The sequence below is a fragment of the Neophocaena asiaeorientalis genome, unplaced genomic scaffold, assembly GCF_003031525.2.
Source record: "Neophocaena asiaeorientalis asiaeorientalis breed wild unplaced genomic scaffold, Neophocaena_asiaeorientalis_V1.1 scaffold65, whole genome shotgun sequence".
In the NCBI taxonomy this organism is placed as follows: domain Eukaryota; kingdom Metazoa; phylum Chordata; class Mammalia; order Artiodactyla; family Phocoenidae; genus Neophocaena; species Neophocaena asiaeorientalis.
This window is the reverse complement of record NW_020173215.1, coordinates 7,520,017-7,537,560: the sequence shown is the minus strand read 5'-3', so window position 1 is coordinate 7,537,560 and position 17,544 is coordinate 7,520,017. Positions and strand designations below refer to the sequence as shown.

The 17,544-nt window shown below is 34.7% G+C and overlaps 1 protein-coding gene across 1 annotated transcript in view; it reads left to right on the top strand.

The window, feature by feature from the left end:
* The first annotated feature begins 103 nt into the window (after positions 1–103).
* The window catches only part of SCLT1 (sodium channel and clathrin linker 1), a 254,147-nt gene continuing 236,706 nt past the window's right edge, over positions 104–17,544 (top strand). Inside the window, exons 1-2 of the mRNA XM_024745118.1 lie at positions 104–562; positions 15,244–15,311. Coding sequence (XP_024600886.1) covers positions 529–562; positions 15,244–15,311 — 102 coding nt within the window. The 5' untranslated portion in view covers positions 104–528. The remainder of the gene's footprint in view (positions 563–15,243; positions 15,312–17,544) is intronic.

The window sequence follows — 17,544 nt, the reverse complement described above, 5'->3', positions numbered from 1 at the left end:
AGACGTCTGCGTGATGACGCAGGCGGCGTCACCGTCTCCAAGGAGCGGTCTGGGGCACCGGTTTCAAAGTCGCAGGGCGGGCCGAGTGGACTTCCGCTGCTTGGCCCGGGCTTCTCGGCAGTCCTGCAGTCGCTCCCCGCTCCTCCAAGGACGCCGCCACCCGGCTGCCCGCCAGCTCTCTCGGCGCTCTCCTGAGTGGCGCAACACGGCGCCGAGTGACCCGCGGGACGCCTGTACAACACTGGTCCCACCTGGCTGGGATTCGGGTGAACGTGGGACAGAATTCACCTGGCGGGTCCCCAGCAAACCTGAAATCTTGTGTCTCGCTTGAGCGAGGGACTCGGCTGGGACTCGGGAGAAGGAGGTGCGGCGGGGCTGTTGACGCCACGTGAGTAGGATGCTGATTACACCGCTCAACTGGTAGACAACCTCCGAAGCGTTGCTTTAGATTTGTTTTCCCGCACAGCGAGCTTTGTGCCTTTTTAGGAAAAGTAAAGGTGGTGAAAGCGTCAAACAAATTGTATCCAAATGGCCACAGAAATCGACTTTCTGCGAGATCAGAGTAAGCTCCACATTCCTTTATCTAGAATTCTTATATGTAATGTTTAATGTCGTCATCGTTGACTAGCATTTTCTGAATGCCTGTTGGGTGCATGGAAATTTGTAAAAACTTAAAAGAAGGTAGCTGCAGAAAAAGCTTGATGGTATATATGAAGATATGTATACATTTCAGCAGAACCGTTTAGTAAATACTGTTAGGTTCCTTAAGCTTATGTGGGACTCTGCTACATGCGTTTTTGTTATGCTCCTCGCATGCTCTGGAGAAATTAGAGGGCTAATGGCCAGGAAGAGTTTCCAAGTCTGCAGTTAGAACCTAGAGAGATAGCTCTGGCCATTTGTTCAAAAGATGTTCATTGAGCTCCTCCTGTTTCTATTATGTGCCAGGCGCTATACCAGCATAGCTATTACAAAGATAAGGAAGACTGTTCTACCCTCAAGAATTTAATTTGAGGAGAGAAGTATATAAATTCCATAAATACACTGAAGTGGCAGCAACTGACAACTCTTTTGCCTCAATTTCCTCACTTGAATGAGGAAATCATTTGAATCATTGTTCAAATGATTAAATGACCGTTAAAATATGAATAGGATTTAGAATAGTATCTGACATAGTGCTAAACAAAGATTAACTCTTACATGGTTATAATTTACTGTGGTCAAGGAAGGTGCCATTTGGGCTGAAACTTGAAGCAGTAATATAAATTTACTAGATAAAGAACTGTGTAGTCGAGTAGAACAATATTTACAACACTGAAGGGATTAGCAATATGCTTTGTTAGAAACTTTTAAGAAGGTTGGTTTGAATGGAATATGATGTATATAGGGAAATGGCAAATGGAGCTGAAAGGAAAGAATTTGGCTAGATAGTAAAGGACCTTGTTTGCTGTGTGTTCAGGACTTTGGACCATTGCACAGGTTATAGGAATCACTGAAAGGAGTTCAGTTGGGAGTAACCTGATCAGATTGTGATTTATTTGAAAAGCCCAGTTGGCTGTTATGAGGAACATGCATTATAGCAGAGTGCAATTAGGCAATTGTTGTCATTATCCAGGTAAGAAGTGAACTAAGATAGGTTCAGTGAGATTGGAGATGAAGGGATTTGGAAGAAAGAGGTACAGGGCAACTCAGGTTTTTGGCTTGCTTGAGCAATGGAGAAAGTAGGAAAAAAGTGGTACATTCCATTTTGGAAGCATCATAGACCAGTGGTTGAGAACTCAGCCTCTGGATTCAGTCTGTCTGGGCTCATATTTTAGCTCTCTTTCTAGGTCTTTGACCTTGGGCAAGTTACTTAGCTTCACTATACCTCAATTTTTTCATTTGTAAAATGGGTATAATAGCACAATAGCCCTCATGGGGTTGTTGTGAGGATTAAATGAGATGATGCAAATAAAGCACTTAGCATGGTGTCTAGCACATTTTAAGTGCACAGTTTATATTACCTAAAATCATTAATGACATTATAATGATACTATAACATTAGCATTGTTTCTTAGGTTTGAAGTGGGAATATCCCTTATCCCATAAGGAGGACTAGCTGGCCACCATCTGAGTGGTGTGGGACAAGAATTAGTGTTGAGTAGTTTGGTTGGGGTGGGGAGAGTTCCCGAGGCACTCATAAACTATGAGTTTTAGAGGAATTCACCAGCAACAATTCTTAAATAAAACTGAAGTCCAAATACCAGAGAGAATGATAGAAGCATAGTAAATTATTTCTTGAAAAATGAGTTCACCAGAAGACAAGGGCATGGAAGAAGGGAATCCTCAGACAGAGGGAGCAGAAGAAGCAAAGGCTCGGAGGCTTGAAATAACTACTTATTCAGGAAATTGGAGCATGGAATGGTAGGGTTTGCATGAAGAGATGAGAATGAGTGTTAGACGTCTGTGAACCTCCCCTTTTTTCCTATAACTGGACCTCACATACCAGGTATAGCTGGTGGGTGACCCCATTAGTTGACCAGCTGAACACCAGTTCAGGTAAATGTAGAAAGCTTGCCCTTTTCCCACTTACCTCTGAGCTTATCTTCATTGCCTTCTGTTGATTTTGGCCTCCTTTCATTTGTCCTAGCATATTTGCTGTACACCATTCTTCTACCTCCATCTGATAAGGGAGACATGATAGTCCTTAAGGACCTGTTCAAAAAGGGACTTGTATATTCTTGCCTCCTTTGTCAAAGATAAGGTGACCATATGTGCCTGGGTTTATCTCTGGGCTTTCTATCCTGGTCTATTGATCTATATTTCTGTTTTTGTGCCAGTACCATACTGTCTTTTTTTTTTTTTTTAACATCTTTGTTGGGGTATAATTGCTTTACAATGGTGTGTTAGTTTCTGCTTTATAACAAAGTGAATCAGTTATACATATACATATGTTCCCATATCTCTTCCCTCTTGCATCTTCCTCCCTCCCACCCTCCCTATCCCACCCCTCCAGGCAGTTGGAGATGCAAGAGGGAAGAGATACGTGAACATATGTATATGTATAGCTGATTCACTTTGTTATAAAGCAGAAGCTCACACACCGTTGTAAAGCAATTGTACTCCAGTAAAGATGTTAAAAAGAAAAAAAGTGATTGTTTCCTCTGCTGTAGACAGGAATAAAGACACAGACCTACTAGAGAATGGACTTGGGGATATGGGGAGGGGGAAGGGTAAGCTGTGACAAAGTGAGAGAGTGGCATGGACATATATACGCTACCAAAAGTAAAATAGATAGCTAGTGGGAAGCAGCCGCATAGCACAGGGAGATCAGCTCAGTGCTTTGTGACCACCTAGAGGGGTTGGATGGGGAGGGTGGGAGGGACGGAGATGCAAGAGGGAAGAGATACGTGAACATATGTATATGTATAGCTGATTCACTTTGTTATAAAGCAGAAGCTCACACACCATTGTAAAGCAATTGTACTCCAGTAAAGATGTTAAAAATAAAAAAAGTGATTGTTTCCTCCGCTTAAAAAAAAAACAAAAAAGAGGGACTTGTATGTCAAACTAAGGAGTGAAGAATTCATTATTGTAGTGGGTGTTATAACCAGTAGGGTTGGATTCTTTTTCTTTCTTTCTTTCTTTCTTTTCATTCTCTTAAGAGTGTCTTTCACCGAGCAGAAGTTTTTAATTTTGATGAAGTTCAGTTCTTCAATTTGTTCTTTTATGGATGTGTCTTATCTAAGAAATCTTTGCCTTACTCAAGGCTACAAAGATTATCTTCTATGTGGTCTTCTAGAAGTTTTGTAGTTTTAGGTCTTACATTCAAATCTATGAAACATTTTGAGTTAAATTTTGTACAGGGTGTAAGGTAAAGGTCAAGGTTCACTTTCTTTGTATATGGATGCCCAATTAAAAAGACTGTCCTTTCTCCATTAAATTACCTTTGCGTCTGTTAAAAATCAATTGTACATGTTTGTGTAGATCCATTTCTGTTCTGTTGATTATCTGGAAACCAGTATCCTACTCTCTTGATTATTACAGTTTTATAGTAAGTCAGATAGTGTTGGCCTTTCAGGTTTGTTCTTTTTCACAGTTGTTTTGACTATCATAGGTCCTTTGCACTTCTATATACATTTGAGAATCAGCTTGTCAAGTTTTACAAAGAAAAGTGCTGGGATTTTGATAGGCATTGTATTGACTTTCTTGATCAATTTGTGTAGAATTCATTTAATGATATTGAGTCCTCTGACAAATGAAAAAATATATGTCTTGATTGATACAGCTCTTCTTTAATTTTTTCTTAGTAATATTTTATAATTTTTAATATATAGGTATTGCACATATTTTGTCAGATTTATCCCTGTGTATTGCTGTTTTTGATACTGTTGTAAATGGTTTTATTCTTTTACTTTCAATTTCTGAATTACTATTGCTAGTATATAGAAATACCTTTTGTGCGTGAGTGTGTGTGTGTGTGTGTGTGTGTGTGTGTGTTTTACCCTACCATCTTTGAAAGCTCGCTTATTCTAGTAGGTTTTATATGGAGCTCATCAGATTTTCTGCATTGACAATCTTTTCATCTGTAAATGGTGATGGTTTTACTTCTTCCTTTCCAGTTTGGATGCCTTTCATTTCATTTTCTTGCTTTATTGTGCTGGCTAGAACCTTGCGTACATTGTTGAACGGAAGTGGTTGGAGTGGACATCCTTGTGTTGCTGATTTTAGGAAGAAAGCATCTGTTTTTCAAAATTAAATATGATACTAGCTGTAGTTTTTTCATAGATGTTCTTATTAGGTTGAGGATGTTCATATCTATTCCCAGTTTTCTGAGAGTTTTTATCAGAATGAGTGTTGGATTATTTTTCCAAATACTTTTTCTGCATTTATTGAGATGAACAGATGTTTTTTCCATTTTTAGTTTTTTAACAGGGCGATTTATATAGATTACTTTTCAATGTTAAACCTGCCTTTTTGAGATAAACTCTTCTTGGTCCTAATGTATTATCTTTTTTATATATTGTTGAATTTGATTATCTAAAAAGTTTATTTAAAATCTTAACATCTGTGTACATAACACCTTTTAAAAAAATTTTTTTTTTTTATCGCGCCACAGCATGTGGGCTCTTAGTTCCCCAACCGGGGATTAAACCTGGGCCCCCTGCCTTGGGAGCGCAGAGTCTTTCTTACCCACTGGACCACCAGGGAAGTCCCTTGAAGCCTTTAAAAAGAAAAAAATTTCTAATGTCTTTGTCTGGTTTTGGTATCAAGTAATGCTGGCCTCAGAATTACTTGGAAAAATACTTTGTCCTTTTAAGTTTTCTGGAAGACGTTTGTGTAGAATTGGTATTATTTCTTCCTTAAACGTTTGGTAGCATTTACCCGTGAAGCCAACTGGATCTAGAGCTTTCTTTGTGGGAAGATTTTAAACTGTAAACTCAATTGCTTTAATAAAGAGTTAGTACTCTTTTGTTTATGCAAGACAGACCCTTCACAGATCTTATATATATGGAGTTCTCTCTCTGTACAGCTTTCTCTCCTATTGTTTGTCCTGCCAACTCTAGTTTACTTGGTTTCCACTGAGTCTCAGCTTCATCTCCTTAGCTCAAAGGATTTGCTGATCTCTGCCTGCGTTTTCCCTCCTTGTTCTGTGGCCAGAAATGTTGCTCAAGTCAGTAAGCTGGGACTATCACAGGCCTTACTTCATTTGTTTTGTGTCCGTCATTATCAGTGTATGATGTGTGTTTGCCTGGCAAACCATTGTTTCATTTGTTTGTTTTTTCTTGGTGTGTCAGGTGGGAAAGTGGACCATTTTACTTTATCTTGAGCATAAGCAGAAGTCCTATTCAATTTGCCCTACTTTTGAAATCTTAAACACGAATATCTTACTCCCACTATAACTGTTCTTTGACCTCATTGAGACCTCTATTCTTTGAAACCTTCATTTTCTTCCATTTCCTTAACTCCTTCCCAGTTTGTTTTTACTACTTTCTTACATAGGCTGTAACAGTTTCCCATTGGTTCATCTGTTCTCTTGTAAGTAATCTTAATGTGATTATGCCCCTGCTTTTCTGTAGCACATGCCTGGTAACACCTTCTCCTGAGTTTGATTTTACAGTTCTCATACCCATCTGTTCAATAACCATAGATAAAAACCTCCTGGATAAGTGCCACCACAGTTTCAAGGTTATCTCATAACTAAAAAGTAATTGGACTGGGATTTGAACCCAGGCAGTCTAGTTTGAACCCAGTGTCTGTCTTCTTTACTACCCAGCAAAGACACTTGCATGAAAGAAAATTATAGGCCTGTTTTACTTATGCATACAGAAACTAAAATCCTAAATAAAATAATAATAAATTGAATCCATCAATGAATATAAGTTCATGTGTGTGTTTGTGTGTGTGTAGATATATAATATACATACAATCATCTTCATACTGGGTTCATCCCACCAACGGAAGGGTAGTTAGCATTAGAAAATTATTCGGTACATAAGAGAAGACCTAGATTAATGGAGCAACATATCAAATTTATGGATTAGAGCACTCAATATAGTAAACATGTCAATTTCCCCGCAAATTAATGGGTAGATTCAATGCAATCCCAAACCTAGATTTGACAACATGATTCTAAAATCTATGTTGATGAACTAGGAGTAGCCAAAAGAGTTTTAAAGAGCATCAAGGTGGGAAATTTTATTTTACCAGCTATTAAGACTGATTATAAATATCCAGTTATTAAATCAATATTATATTGGCAGATTGATAAGTACATAGATCAGTTAGCACAGAAACAAACACATACATCTCCAGACATTTGTTATCTGAAAGAACAGGCAACATGAATCAGTGGGAAAGGATAGGCTGTTCAACAAATGGTGCTACGATAATTGGGTATCCAAATGGGAAAGAAAAAATAATAAAGATACTTTCTCACACCATGTAGAAAAATTATCTCCAGATTGATTGAAGGAATAAATTCTCTTTAAACTTTCAGAAAAAATTTTAAGAGGGTGTCTTTTTGATCTCAGGATCATAGAAGATTTCTTAAAGAGACAAACATTTTTGACTGAAAGGAAAATATATATGAATAGACGACATTAGAAATAAAAACTTGGATATCACAAGAAACATCATCAATATAATGACTAGCCTAGCCACAAGAAAGGAGAATATATTTATAATAAATATAATGAAGAGTTGATTACCATTCACAATTAAAAAATTTTTCACAAACAAAAATACATTCACACTAATAGAAAAATGGTAAAGAATATGATAGGTCATTTACAAAAAATAAAACCTGAAGAGCTACTAAACATATGAAAATGTCAATCTCATCAGTAATCCAGAAAATGCAAATTAAACAATGAGATAAGTGCTTGTTCAGTGAAGGAAATGGTAGATTTAAGTTATAGTAAAATTTGCTCCAGATTAAAGTCAGTCTATGAAGATTGTTTTCTCTCATTAATACACAATTGACTTCTTAACCTATTTTATTTACTGAGACATCAGATTTAGTGTTTTTTATTTAAAACCCTATCAGGAAAAAAAAGAAGTAGTTTGTATTGGAATTATTATATGCCTGGCCTTATCTCCAACCTCCTTTTGAGACTGTGAGAGAAGAGTAATAAGCAGAAACTAGATCCTAATTTTAGTGCTATGTGTCAGGTAACTCTCTTAAAAGTTCTGAGGGTAACAATAAAAAAAGGAATAATTCCTTTTAAACTCAAAGTTAAAAATGATTTAAATTATTAATACTTTATAATTACTTATTCCTTTATCAGAATCACATATATGTCATATTTCTCCACCAAATTATGTGTGCTTTCAAGGAAGAAACTGTTATCTGAAGTTAACAGTGTAGAATGTATACATTTTGTGTGTGTAATTTTATATTTTTAAATTTATTTGTATAGTTAATATATATGTGCATATATATGTATATTTGCTAATGTGTAACATGCAGAAAATAGAGAAAACAAATATAAAGCTAAGAGAATTATTACAAAGCTCAAAACTCATATAACCATAACCCAGGTCAAAAAACAGAACATTGCTAGCACCCCAGAAGCCCTCTTGTGATCATACCCATGTCCTCCTCCTCAAAGATAATCAAACATAACTAATATCTTTAATTTTACACTGTAAAAACTGTTTTGCCTGTGTTTGAAATTTATATAAATGGAATCATAAACCATGCGTCCTTCTTGTGTTTGGCTTCTTTTATTTAATGTTATGTTTTTGAGATTTATTCATACTCTTGAATGGAGATGTAGTATGTTCATTTTCATTGCTATAGAATATTCTAGTTTATAAATTTATCACTTTTATCTATTCTTCTTTTGATAGATACTTGCAGTTGTTTCCAGTTTGGGGGCCATTGAGAATAATGCTGTTACCAACATTTTTTGTCATGGCCCTTGGAGCTCAAGTGCACATATTTTGGTTGGGTATATTCCTAGGAATTATATTTGTGTTTAAAATTCTACTAATTTACACTCCCATCAGCAGTGTATGGGAGTTTTCTTTATTCCACGTTGTCACCAGCATTTGTCTTTTAGCCTTAGCTCTTTATTTTATTGTAATTTTAATTTGTATTTTCCTGATGTCTAATGAGGTTGACAGCTTTTCTATGTTTGTTGGGCACCTTTTTGTGAAATACTAATTAAGTCTTTTTACCACTGTGTTTATAGGATTGCCTGCCTTTTAACTGATAGAAGTTCTTTGTATATTCTAGAAATAAGCCCTTTGTCAGTTATAGGTGTTGGAAATACCTTCTCCATGTTTGTGGCTTGCATTTTTACTCTCTTAACAGTCTCTTTTTGATGAACAGAAGTTCTTAATTTTAACGTAGTCCAGTTTATCATTTTTTCTTTTATGATTAGTGCTATTTGTGTTTTGATTAAAAAAATCTTTCCCTATCCTAAGGCTATAGAGACATTCTTTTTGTTTTGTTTTAGAATTTATTGTTTTGGCATTCACAGTTAGATCTTCATTTCACATAAAATTGATTTTTATGGGTGATGTTTTGTTCTTTTCCATGAGCGTATCCAGCTGATCTAGAACCACTTACAAAAAGATTGTCCTTCTCCCCTCACTGCTCTGGAGTGCCCCTTTGATCACAATTCAAGTGCTCATATATACATGGGTATACTTCTGGATCCTGGATTCTCTTCCATTGGTCAGTTTTGTTTATCCTTATATAACTGTCACGCAGTCCAAATGCCTATAGTTTTATAATAAATCTTGATACCTGGTAGAACAAGTCCCCCCGCCCCGGTTCTTTCGCAAAATGTTAGCTATTCTTGTTGCATTTCCACCTATATTTTATTTTATTTTTTATTTTAGTTTTATGGGTAGGGCATCTCATTGTTATTTTTTTAAGTAGATCTTTATTGGAGTATAATTGCTTCACAACACTGTGTTAGTTTCTGTTGCACACCAAAGTGAATCAGCCATATGTATACATATTTCCGTATATTTCATTGTTATTTTAATTTGCTTTTCCCCAATGCACAGTGCTTATCGTTTTCCAATGATTTCCTAATGTTGATCAACTTATACATGCTTATTTCCCACCTGTATATATTATTCTGTAAGGTGTCTACTCATATTGCCATATTTGTTTTAATTTGGTATGTTTTTCTTATTGTGGATTTTTTCTAGTTCTTTGAGTATTTTGCATGCAAATCTTTCTTCAGTTATGTGTTTTGAAAATATATTCTCGTAGTCAGGGGCTTGTCTTTCCATTCTTTGAACACTGTCCTTCATAGAGTAAGTAGTTTAAATTTAATAAAGTCTACATTATCAATATTTTTTCTTTCATGGATTGTGCTTTTTGTGTTGGATATGAAAACTAATTATCAATACTAGAACTCATGTGGATTTTCTCCCAAATTTTCCACTATAATTTTTATAGTTCTGTACTCTGTATTTAAGACAGTGAATGATTTTGAATGAATTTATGTCTATGGTACAGAGTTTGTGTCTTTGTTTTCTTATGGTCATCGATTTGTACCCTCATCATTTGTTGATGATGACTAAACACTAAAAGTCTGTACTTTCTGTATTAATGTGCCTTTATTCCTTTGACCAACGTCAAGTTGTCTGAATTTTCATAGGTGTACTAGTGGGCTCTGTGTGTTCTGTTTATCTTTGTGTCTGTTTGTTTCAAATACCATGCTCTCTTGATTATTTTAGCTTTCTAGTAAATCTTGAAATTGAGAAGTGTGAGTTCATCAACTTCATCAGTGTTGTCTAGACTACTCAATGCAATGTTTAAAACAAGTTTGTCCATATCTACAAAATGGCTTTTATTGGAATTGTACTGGATCTTTAAATCAATTTAAGAAGAATTGACATTTTAATAATATTGTGGCTTTTGGTGATGAGCAAGGAATATATCTCGATTTATTTTTCTTTCATTGCTTTCAAGAATGTTTCATATCTTTTTTCTTTTTAAAAGATTTATTCAATTTATTTTTTTTTTTAAAAAAAAGAACCAGTTCATCCATTTTTCCCTGCCTCTCCCTGCCCCCATCCTCCACTTCTTGAAACCACCAGTCTCTTCCCTGTGTCAGTGACCTTGGTTTCTCTCTTTTCATATGGTATTTGTCTTTCTCTGTTACTTATTTCACTTAGCATCATGCTCTCAGGGTCCACCCATATTGTCACAAAGGGCAAGATTTCATTCTTTTCTTTTGGCTGAGTAATATTCCATTGTATATATACACAATTTCTTTATCTACTCATCTAACAATGGATGTTTAGGTTGTTTCCGTATCTTGGCTATTATAAATAATGCTACAATGAACATGGGGGTGCATATCTTTTCAAATTAGTGTTTTAATTTTTTTTAGATAAATACTCAGAAGTGGGATTGGTGGGTCATGTGAATTATGTTTTTAGTTTTTTGAGGAACCAAAACCTACATACTGTTTTTCATAGTAGTTGCACCAGTTTATATTTCTACAAACAGTACCCATCTCCACATCCTCACCAACACTTGTTATTTCTTGTCTTTTTGATAATAGCTATTCTAATGGGAATGAGGTGATATCTTGTTGTGGTTTTGATTTGTGTTTTCCTGATGATTAATGATGAGGATCTTTTCATGTGTCTATTGGCCATCTGTATGTCTTCTTTGGAAAAATGTCTATTCAGGTCTTCTGCCCATTTTTTAATCCAGTTGTTTGTTTTTTCGCTATTGAGTTGTGTGAGTTCTTTGTTTATTTTAGATCTGTTCCCCTTTTCAGATATATGATTTGCAATTCTTTTCTCCCATTCAGTAGGTTGCCTTTTCATTTTATTGATAGTTTTCTTTGCTGTGCAGGGGATTTTTCCTCTTTAAGTTTTGAGGTACAGCATTTTCACTATCATCGAGTTCAAAATACTTTTAAGTTTGTCTTGTAATTCATCCTGAGGCCAATAGGTTATTGAAAAGTAATTTCTTACATTATGGAGATTTTTCCTGTAGTTTTTGGTTCTTCATTCTAGCCTAACTGTGCTATTATCAGGTAATAGGACCTCTTTGGCTTTGCAGGGGAGCAAAAATAATTTTCCTCTACCCTTCTAGGTTGTTGCCTGGGACCTCCTATAGTAAAAGACAGACTAATAGGAGAAAAACAAACAAGTTTAATAATATATTTATCTTCTGTATACATTAGAGACCTGGGAAAACTGAGAAAAACTCCTTCAAATGGCCCAAGCTACAATCTTAAATAACATCTTCAGATAAAGACAAAAGAAGAGATGAGAAATTACCAGGAAAAACACAATAAACAGGAGTAAAGTTGTTAAGCAAATTTAAGTCATTACCTTCTCTATTCATAAAGAGTTTCTAGAAATTTAGAGTCATCTTTCTCTTTCTGGTCTAGAGAGGGAGACATGCTTACAAATGGAGTTTTCCCTTATAAATGTAAATGTCTTTTACAAAATGGTAACTTCTACTCAGTTTTCAGAGCTTTTTCTATTCTGCTGTTTCTTAAAAATTACCAGCCTAAAATAATCCTTATGACAAAGAGGCATATTTTAGAGTGGTATATTCTCCTCTTCAGCTTCAGTCTTTTGAAAGTTGTTGAGACTTACTCATTTATTTATTTTAAGTTTTAGTTTTTCTTCTTTTTTTATTGAAGTATAGTTGCTGTGCAATGTTATATAAGTTACAGGTGTACAATTTTTAGTGCTTCACAATTTTTAAAGGTTATACTCTATTTATAATTATTATAAAGTATTAGCTGTATTTCCCATGTTGTACAATATACCCCTGTAGCTTATACCTAATAATTGTACCTCTTACTCCCCTACCCCAATATTGCCCTCCCCTCTTCACTCTCCCCACTGGTAACCACTAGTTTGTTCTCTATATCTGTGAGTATGCTTCTTTTAGGTTATATTCACTAGTTTGTTGTATTTTTTTAGATTCCCCATATAAGTGATATCATGCAGTATTTGTCTTTCGGTGTCTGACTTATTTCACTTAGCATAATGCCCTCCAAGTCCATCCATGTTGCTGCAGATGGGGAAATTTCCTTCATTTTATGGCTGAGTTGTATTCTGTCTTCTTTATCCATTTATCTGTTGATGGACACTTAGGTTGCTTCCATATTTTGGCAATTGTTAATAATGCATGCTATATGTACACCTGAAACTAACACAACATTGTAAATCAATTATACCCCAATAAAAAATTTTTTTAAAATAATGCATGCTATGAACATTGGAGTGCATGTATCTTTTCGAATTAGTGATTTTGTTTTTATAGGATATATACCCAGGAGTGGAATTGCTGGGTCATATAGTAGTTCAATATTTAGTTTTTTGGGAAACGTTCATACTGTTTTTAACAGTGACTGCACCAATTTACATTCCCACCAACAGTGTACAAGTGTTCCTTTTTCTCCACATCCTGGCCAACATTTGTTATTTGTGTTCTTTTTGATGATAACCATTCTGACAGGTGTGAGGTGATATCTCAATGTGGTTTTGATTTGCATTTCCCTGATAATTAGTGATGTTGAGCATCTTTTCATGTGCCTATTGGCACATTTCCTCTTTGGAAAAATGTCTATTCACTACTTATGCCCACTTTTTAATCAGGTTATTTGTATTTTTGATGTTGAGTTGTATGAGCTATTTATATATGTTGGATATTATTCCCTTATCAGGCATGTCATTTGCAAATATTTCATTAAATAGGTTGTCTTTTCATTTTGTTGATGGTTTCCTTTGCTGTGCAAAGCTTTTAAGTTTGGTTAGGTCCTATTTGTTTATTTTTGGTTTTATTTCCTTTGCCTGAGGAGAAGGATCCAAAAAATATTGCTGCAATTTATGTCAAAGAATGTTCTGCCTTTGTTTGCCTCTAGGAGTTTTATGGCTTTCACTCTTACATTTAGCTCTTTAAACCATTTTGAGTTTATTTTTGTATATTGTGTTAGAGATGTTCTAATTTCCTTCTTTTACATGTAGCTGTCCAGTTTTCCCAGCACCACTTATTGAAGAAACTGTCTTTTATCCATTGCATAGTCTTGCCTCCTTTGTCATAGATTAATTGACCATAAGTGTATGAGTTTATTTCTGGGCTCTCTATCCTGTTCCATTGATCTATGCTTTTGTGCCAGTACAATACTGTTTTGGTTACTGTAACTTTGTAGTATAGTCTGAAGTCAGGGAGCATGATTCCTCCACCTCTGTTCTTCTTTCTCAAGATTGTTTTGGCTATTTGTGTTTCCATGCAAATTTTAAAATTATTTGTTTTAGGTCTATGAAAAGTGCCATTGGTATTTTGATAGGGATTGCATTGAATCTGTAGATTGCCTTGAGTAGTATGGGCATTTTAACAATATTGATTATTCCGATCCAAGAACCCAGTATCTTTTCATATGTTTGTGTATTCAATTTCTCTCGTCAGTGTCTTATAGTTTTTAGAATACAGGTTTTTTGCCCCCTTAGGTAGGTTTATTCCTGGGTATTTTATTCTTTTTGATACAGTGGTAAATGGGATTGTTTGCGTAATTTCTTTTTCTGATACTTTGTTTTTAATGTATAGAAATGCAACAGATTTCTGTATATTAATTTTGTATCCTGCAACTTTACCAAATTCATTGATTAGCTCTAGTAGTTTTCTGGTGGCATCTTTAGGATTCTCTATGTATAGTATCATGTCATCTGCAAACAGTGACAGTTTTACTTCTTCTTTTCCAATTTGTATTCCTTTTATTTCTTTTTCTTCTCTGATTGCCATGGCTAGGACTTCCAAAACTATGTTGAATAAAAGTGGTGAAAGTGGGCATCCTTGTCTTGTTCCTGATCTTAGAGGAAATACTTTGAGGATGAAGTTAGCTGTGGGTTTGTCATATATGACCTTTATTGTGTTGAGATATGTTCCCTCTGTGGCTGGTTTCTGGAGAGTTTTTATCATAAATCATTGTTGAATTTTATCAAAAGATTTTTCTGCATCTATTGAGATGAACATATGGCTTTTATTCTTCAGTTTGTTAATGTGGTGTATCACATTGATTGATTTGTGAATGTTGAAAAATCCTTGCATCCCTGAGATAAATCCCACTTGAATATTCAAAAACTTAAAAGAGACTTACCCTTTTGTCAGGAAATGATCAGTTTTAAATGTTCCATGTGATCTTGAAAGAATGAGTTTTGTATATTTGTTGGGTGCTATGTTCTATTGTATGTTGCTTTTCTTGCTTCAAATAAAAATATTACCTTGTACTTGCTGAGAGTTCTGAGCTCTTCTTGACCTTCTTTTCCATTGTCTCTTGCCCATTCCTGCTTAATTTGGATACTTTGTCCTGCAGTTTCTCCTCTGTGTGGAGGTTTGTCCTGGAAGAGAATTCCAGCAGATTTTAACTTCTAAACAGGAATGGTTTAGCCTTGTCTTTCCAACTCTTTTCACTTCTAATAGCAGGAATAAAAACATAAACGTGGAGAATATTTTTTTGACTTTAGTAACCTGAAGAGCAAACCAGGAGAGACTGAGAATTAAAATTTATAGGATCAGAAAAATTAGTTCTTTGTAGCTGTTCTTTTTCCCATTGGTAGTACTTATTTGGCTTAGGTATATAGAATGGCCTAGTTTTAAATTCTAAAATGGTGTGTTGAGATTGATGATTCATTTTATTTTGAACAACAGTGGCGACTAGCAGTTTTGCATTAGATGTATCAAATAATATCTACTTTATTTCTACTTTTTAAAAGTTGAACATTACCCAATTAACTACAGATTTGTTCTTCTCTTTGTTTCAGATCAAAGGCTAAATGAAGTTCTTAGACGGTATCAAATGGAAAATTTTTTCAAATATTCATCGATACAGGTATGTAAATTAAATTGAGGCCTAACAAATTAAGTACAAATTTGGTTGTAAACATCTCAACATGAATACAAATGTAGAATAAATGCTACCTAGGATTATTCCATGTGAAGTGGCCCATAGCACTTTAAAAGTTTGCTTACAACTTTGATTCTTGTAAGGAGGAAAACTTGTTTTTATTTAATGACTGTAAATTCTTTGACCATAGAAATTGTGTTTTTCCCTCCGGAGTTTGAGATTACGTATTATGTATAGTGTTAAAATGTCTGAGTTCTAAAATGAGAATTCATTAGATTTTTGAAACATCCTAAATGGATTTCTCAAGATACATCCAACTGTAAACTTTAACTCTGAATTCTTGTAAATTATGACAGAGCATAAACTAACTCAAAACAGTAAATAATATATGGTATAGTTTTAATATTTTTTTCTTGGTGTATTTTTTTAATTTAAATATTGTGTTAAAAAAATTTTTTTTTGACAGATAAGGTATACTTACTGGTGGACTCTGAGTTATAGGATATTAAAAGAAAAATATCTCCTAGGTTAGTGGTAGTTATCCACTGAATCAATAAAGAATTGGTTTGCTTTTGGCATAAATAAATCTTGTAATTAAAACTGAAATTGCTTTTAAGAAATTAAAAGGAAGTTATTTTTAAAATACTAGGTAATAGAAAATCTTTCATAATCCAGTAGCCTCTAAATTTTGCTTAGATTCTTAGGTTCTTTTGCTTCTGCTTAATGTCATATAGAATATGCCTGAAGAGGGAGGATTCAAACAAAAGATTGATTTTAAAGCCTGAGAAGACCTCTGGGCATGGAATTGCATCATATCTCCTGGAATCTGTGTCTGACTTGATTATGAAAGATGGTTTTACCAGATAAAATAATGACTCTCCATAGCTCTTTAAGTGTCCCTGCATTGTGTACTGTGATTATAATTAATTAAAGCCTGATGGTAACATACCAAGTAGGGAAAAGTTTTCCCTTATTTAGTAGTGTACTCTTCAGTGAAATTATATAGCGCCTTTAATTATTTGACGGTACACATTCTTCTCTTACATGTACTATTCTTGTAGTCATAAGTCAAATCTAGATTTCTATTTCTTATTTTTAGTGTTAATATATTGTTACTGCCTGATTCCTTTGCAGTCTACCATCTCTTCAGAACATGTTGCTGTCTCATGACTCTAGTCCTCATGGGTCTTGCCTTTCACTGGGTAGTTTGCACTAGTGAGTGGGAGGTGATATGAGAGCATGAAAGCGAGTTTAATCTGCTTTCTAGCAGAAACGTCCATATCTTTGGTCATATGTAGTGCATCCTTGGGGATTTTTCACCCCAGAAGCATTATTCTGGTTTCTGATAAAATGCTCAGGAGGAATTTCTTTCTTTGTTGTTGTTTTGTTTTTGTTTTCTGTTTATTTTGTACTAAAGGAAGACATAGAAGTAGGAGTTAAACTATTCATTATCAGAGAGTAAATGGGACCCAGGAGCACTGGCTCAGATCTCTTGTCACTGTAACTTTAGCCGTTGCTACTAGCAACAGAAATTCTTCATAAATTTGTTTGCCCTTTTTGTTCAGCTGCATTTCCCAAGTTCCTAGAACAGTTCTTGTTAGATACTCAATAAATATTTGTAGGATTAATTAAACAGCTGTATCTTTCCTCTCCTTCCCTCCTACCTACATATCTTCCAACATTATTTGAGCTCTGTGTGCCAAATACAGTGAAAGTGGAGATGTAAAAAGTCATGATCAGCTTGGGAAATACAAACAGTTCATGCCTTTTAGTTCTGTTTTTCAAAATAAAGTCCCAGTGAACTGTCCCTTCTTTCTCACACTAGGTACCATAAAATTGCCAGCTCTTGTGTTAAGTGGACATACCTTATGAAACCTTTTTCCAGTATCAAAAAAACAAACCTGCAAGAGTTTGATATTTATTTCTTACATTTTAAGTTGGTACTTCAAACATAATTTTCTCTAGAAACTGTATGATAAATGATAGTTAAAATTCTTTAGTACTATTACTACATAATGATCATTTAGACTTCTTTTGGATCAAAGTAAGTTCTGTGGATTGCCTTAAGATTTTTTGTATAGCATTATTTCTTAGGAAAATACAGGATACCTTTATAATAACTAATGATACATAAATTCTGTGGATTTAAACAGAAAGTTGGAGTCTTCCAATGTGTTGAATAGCTCATATATTTAATATATTTGGTTCATAATTCATC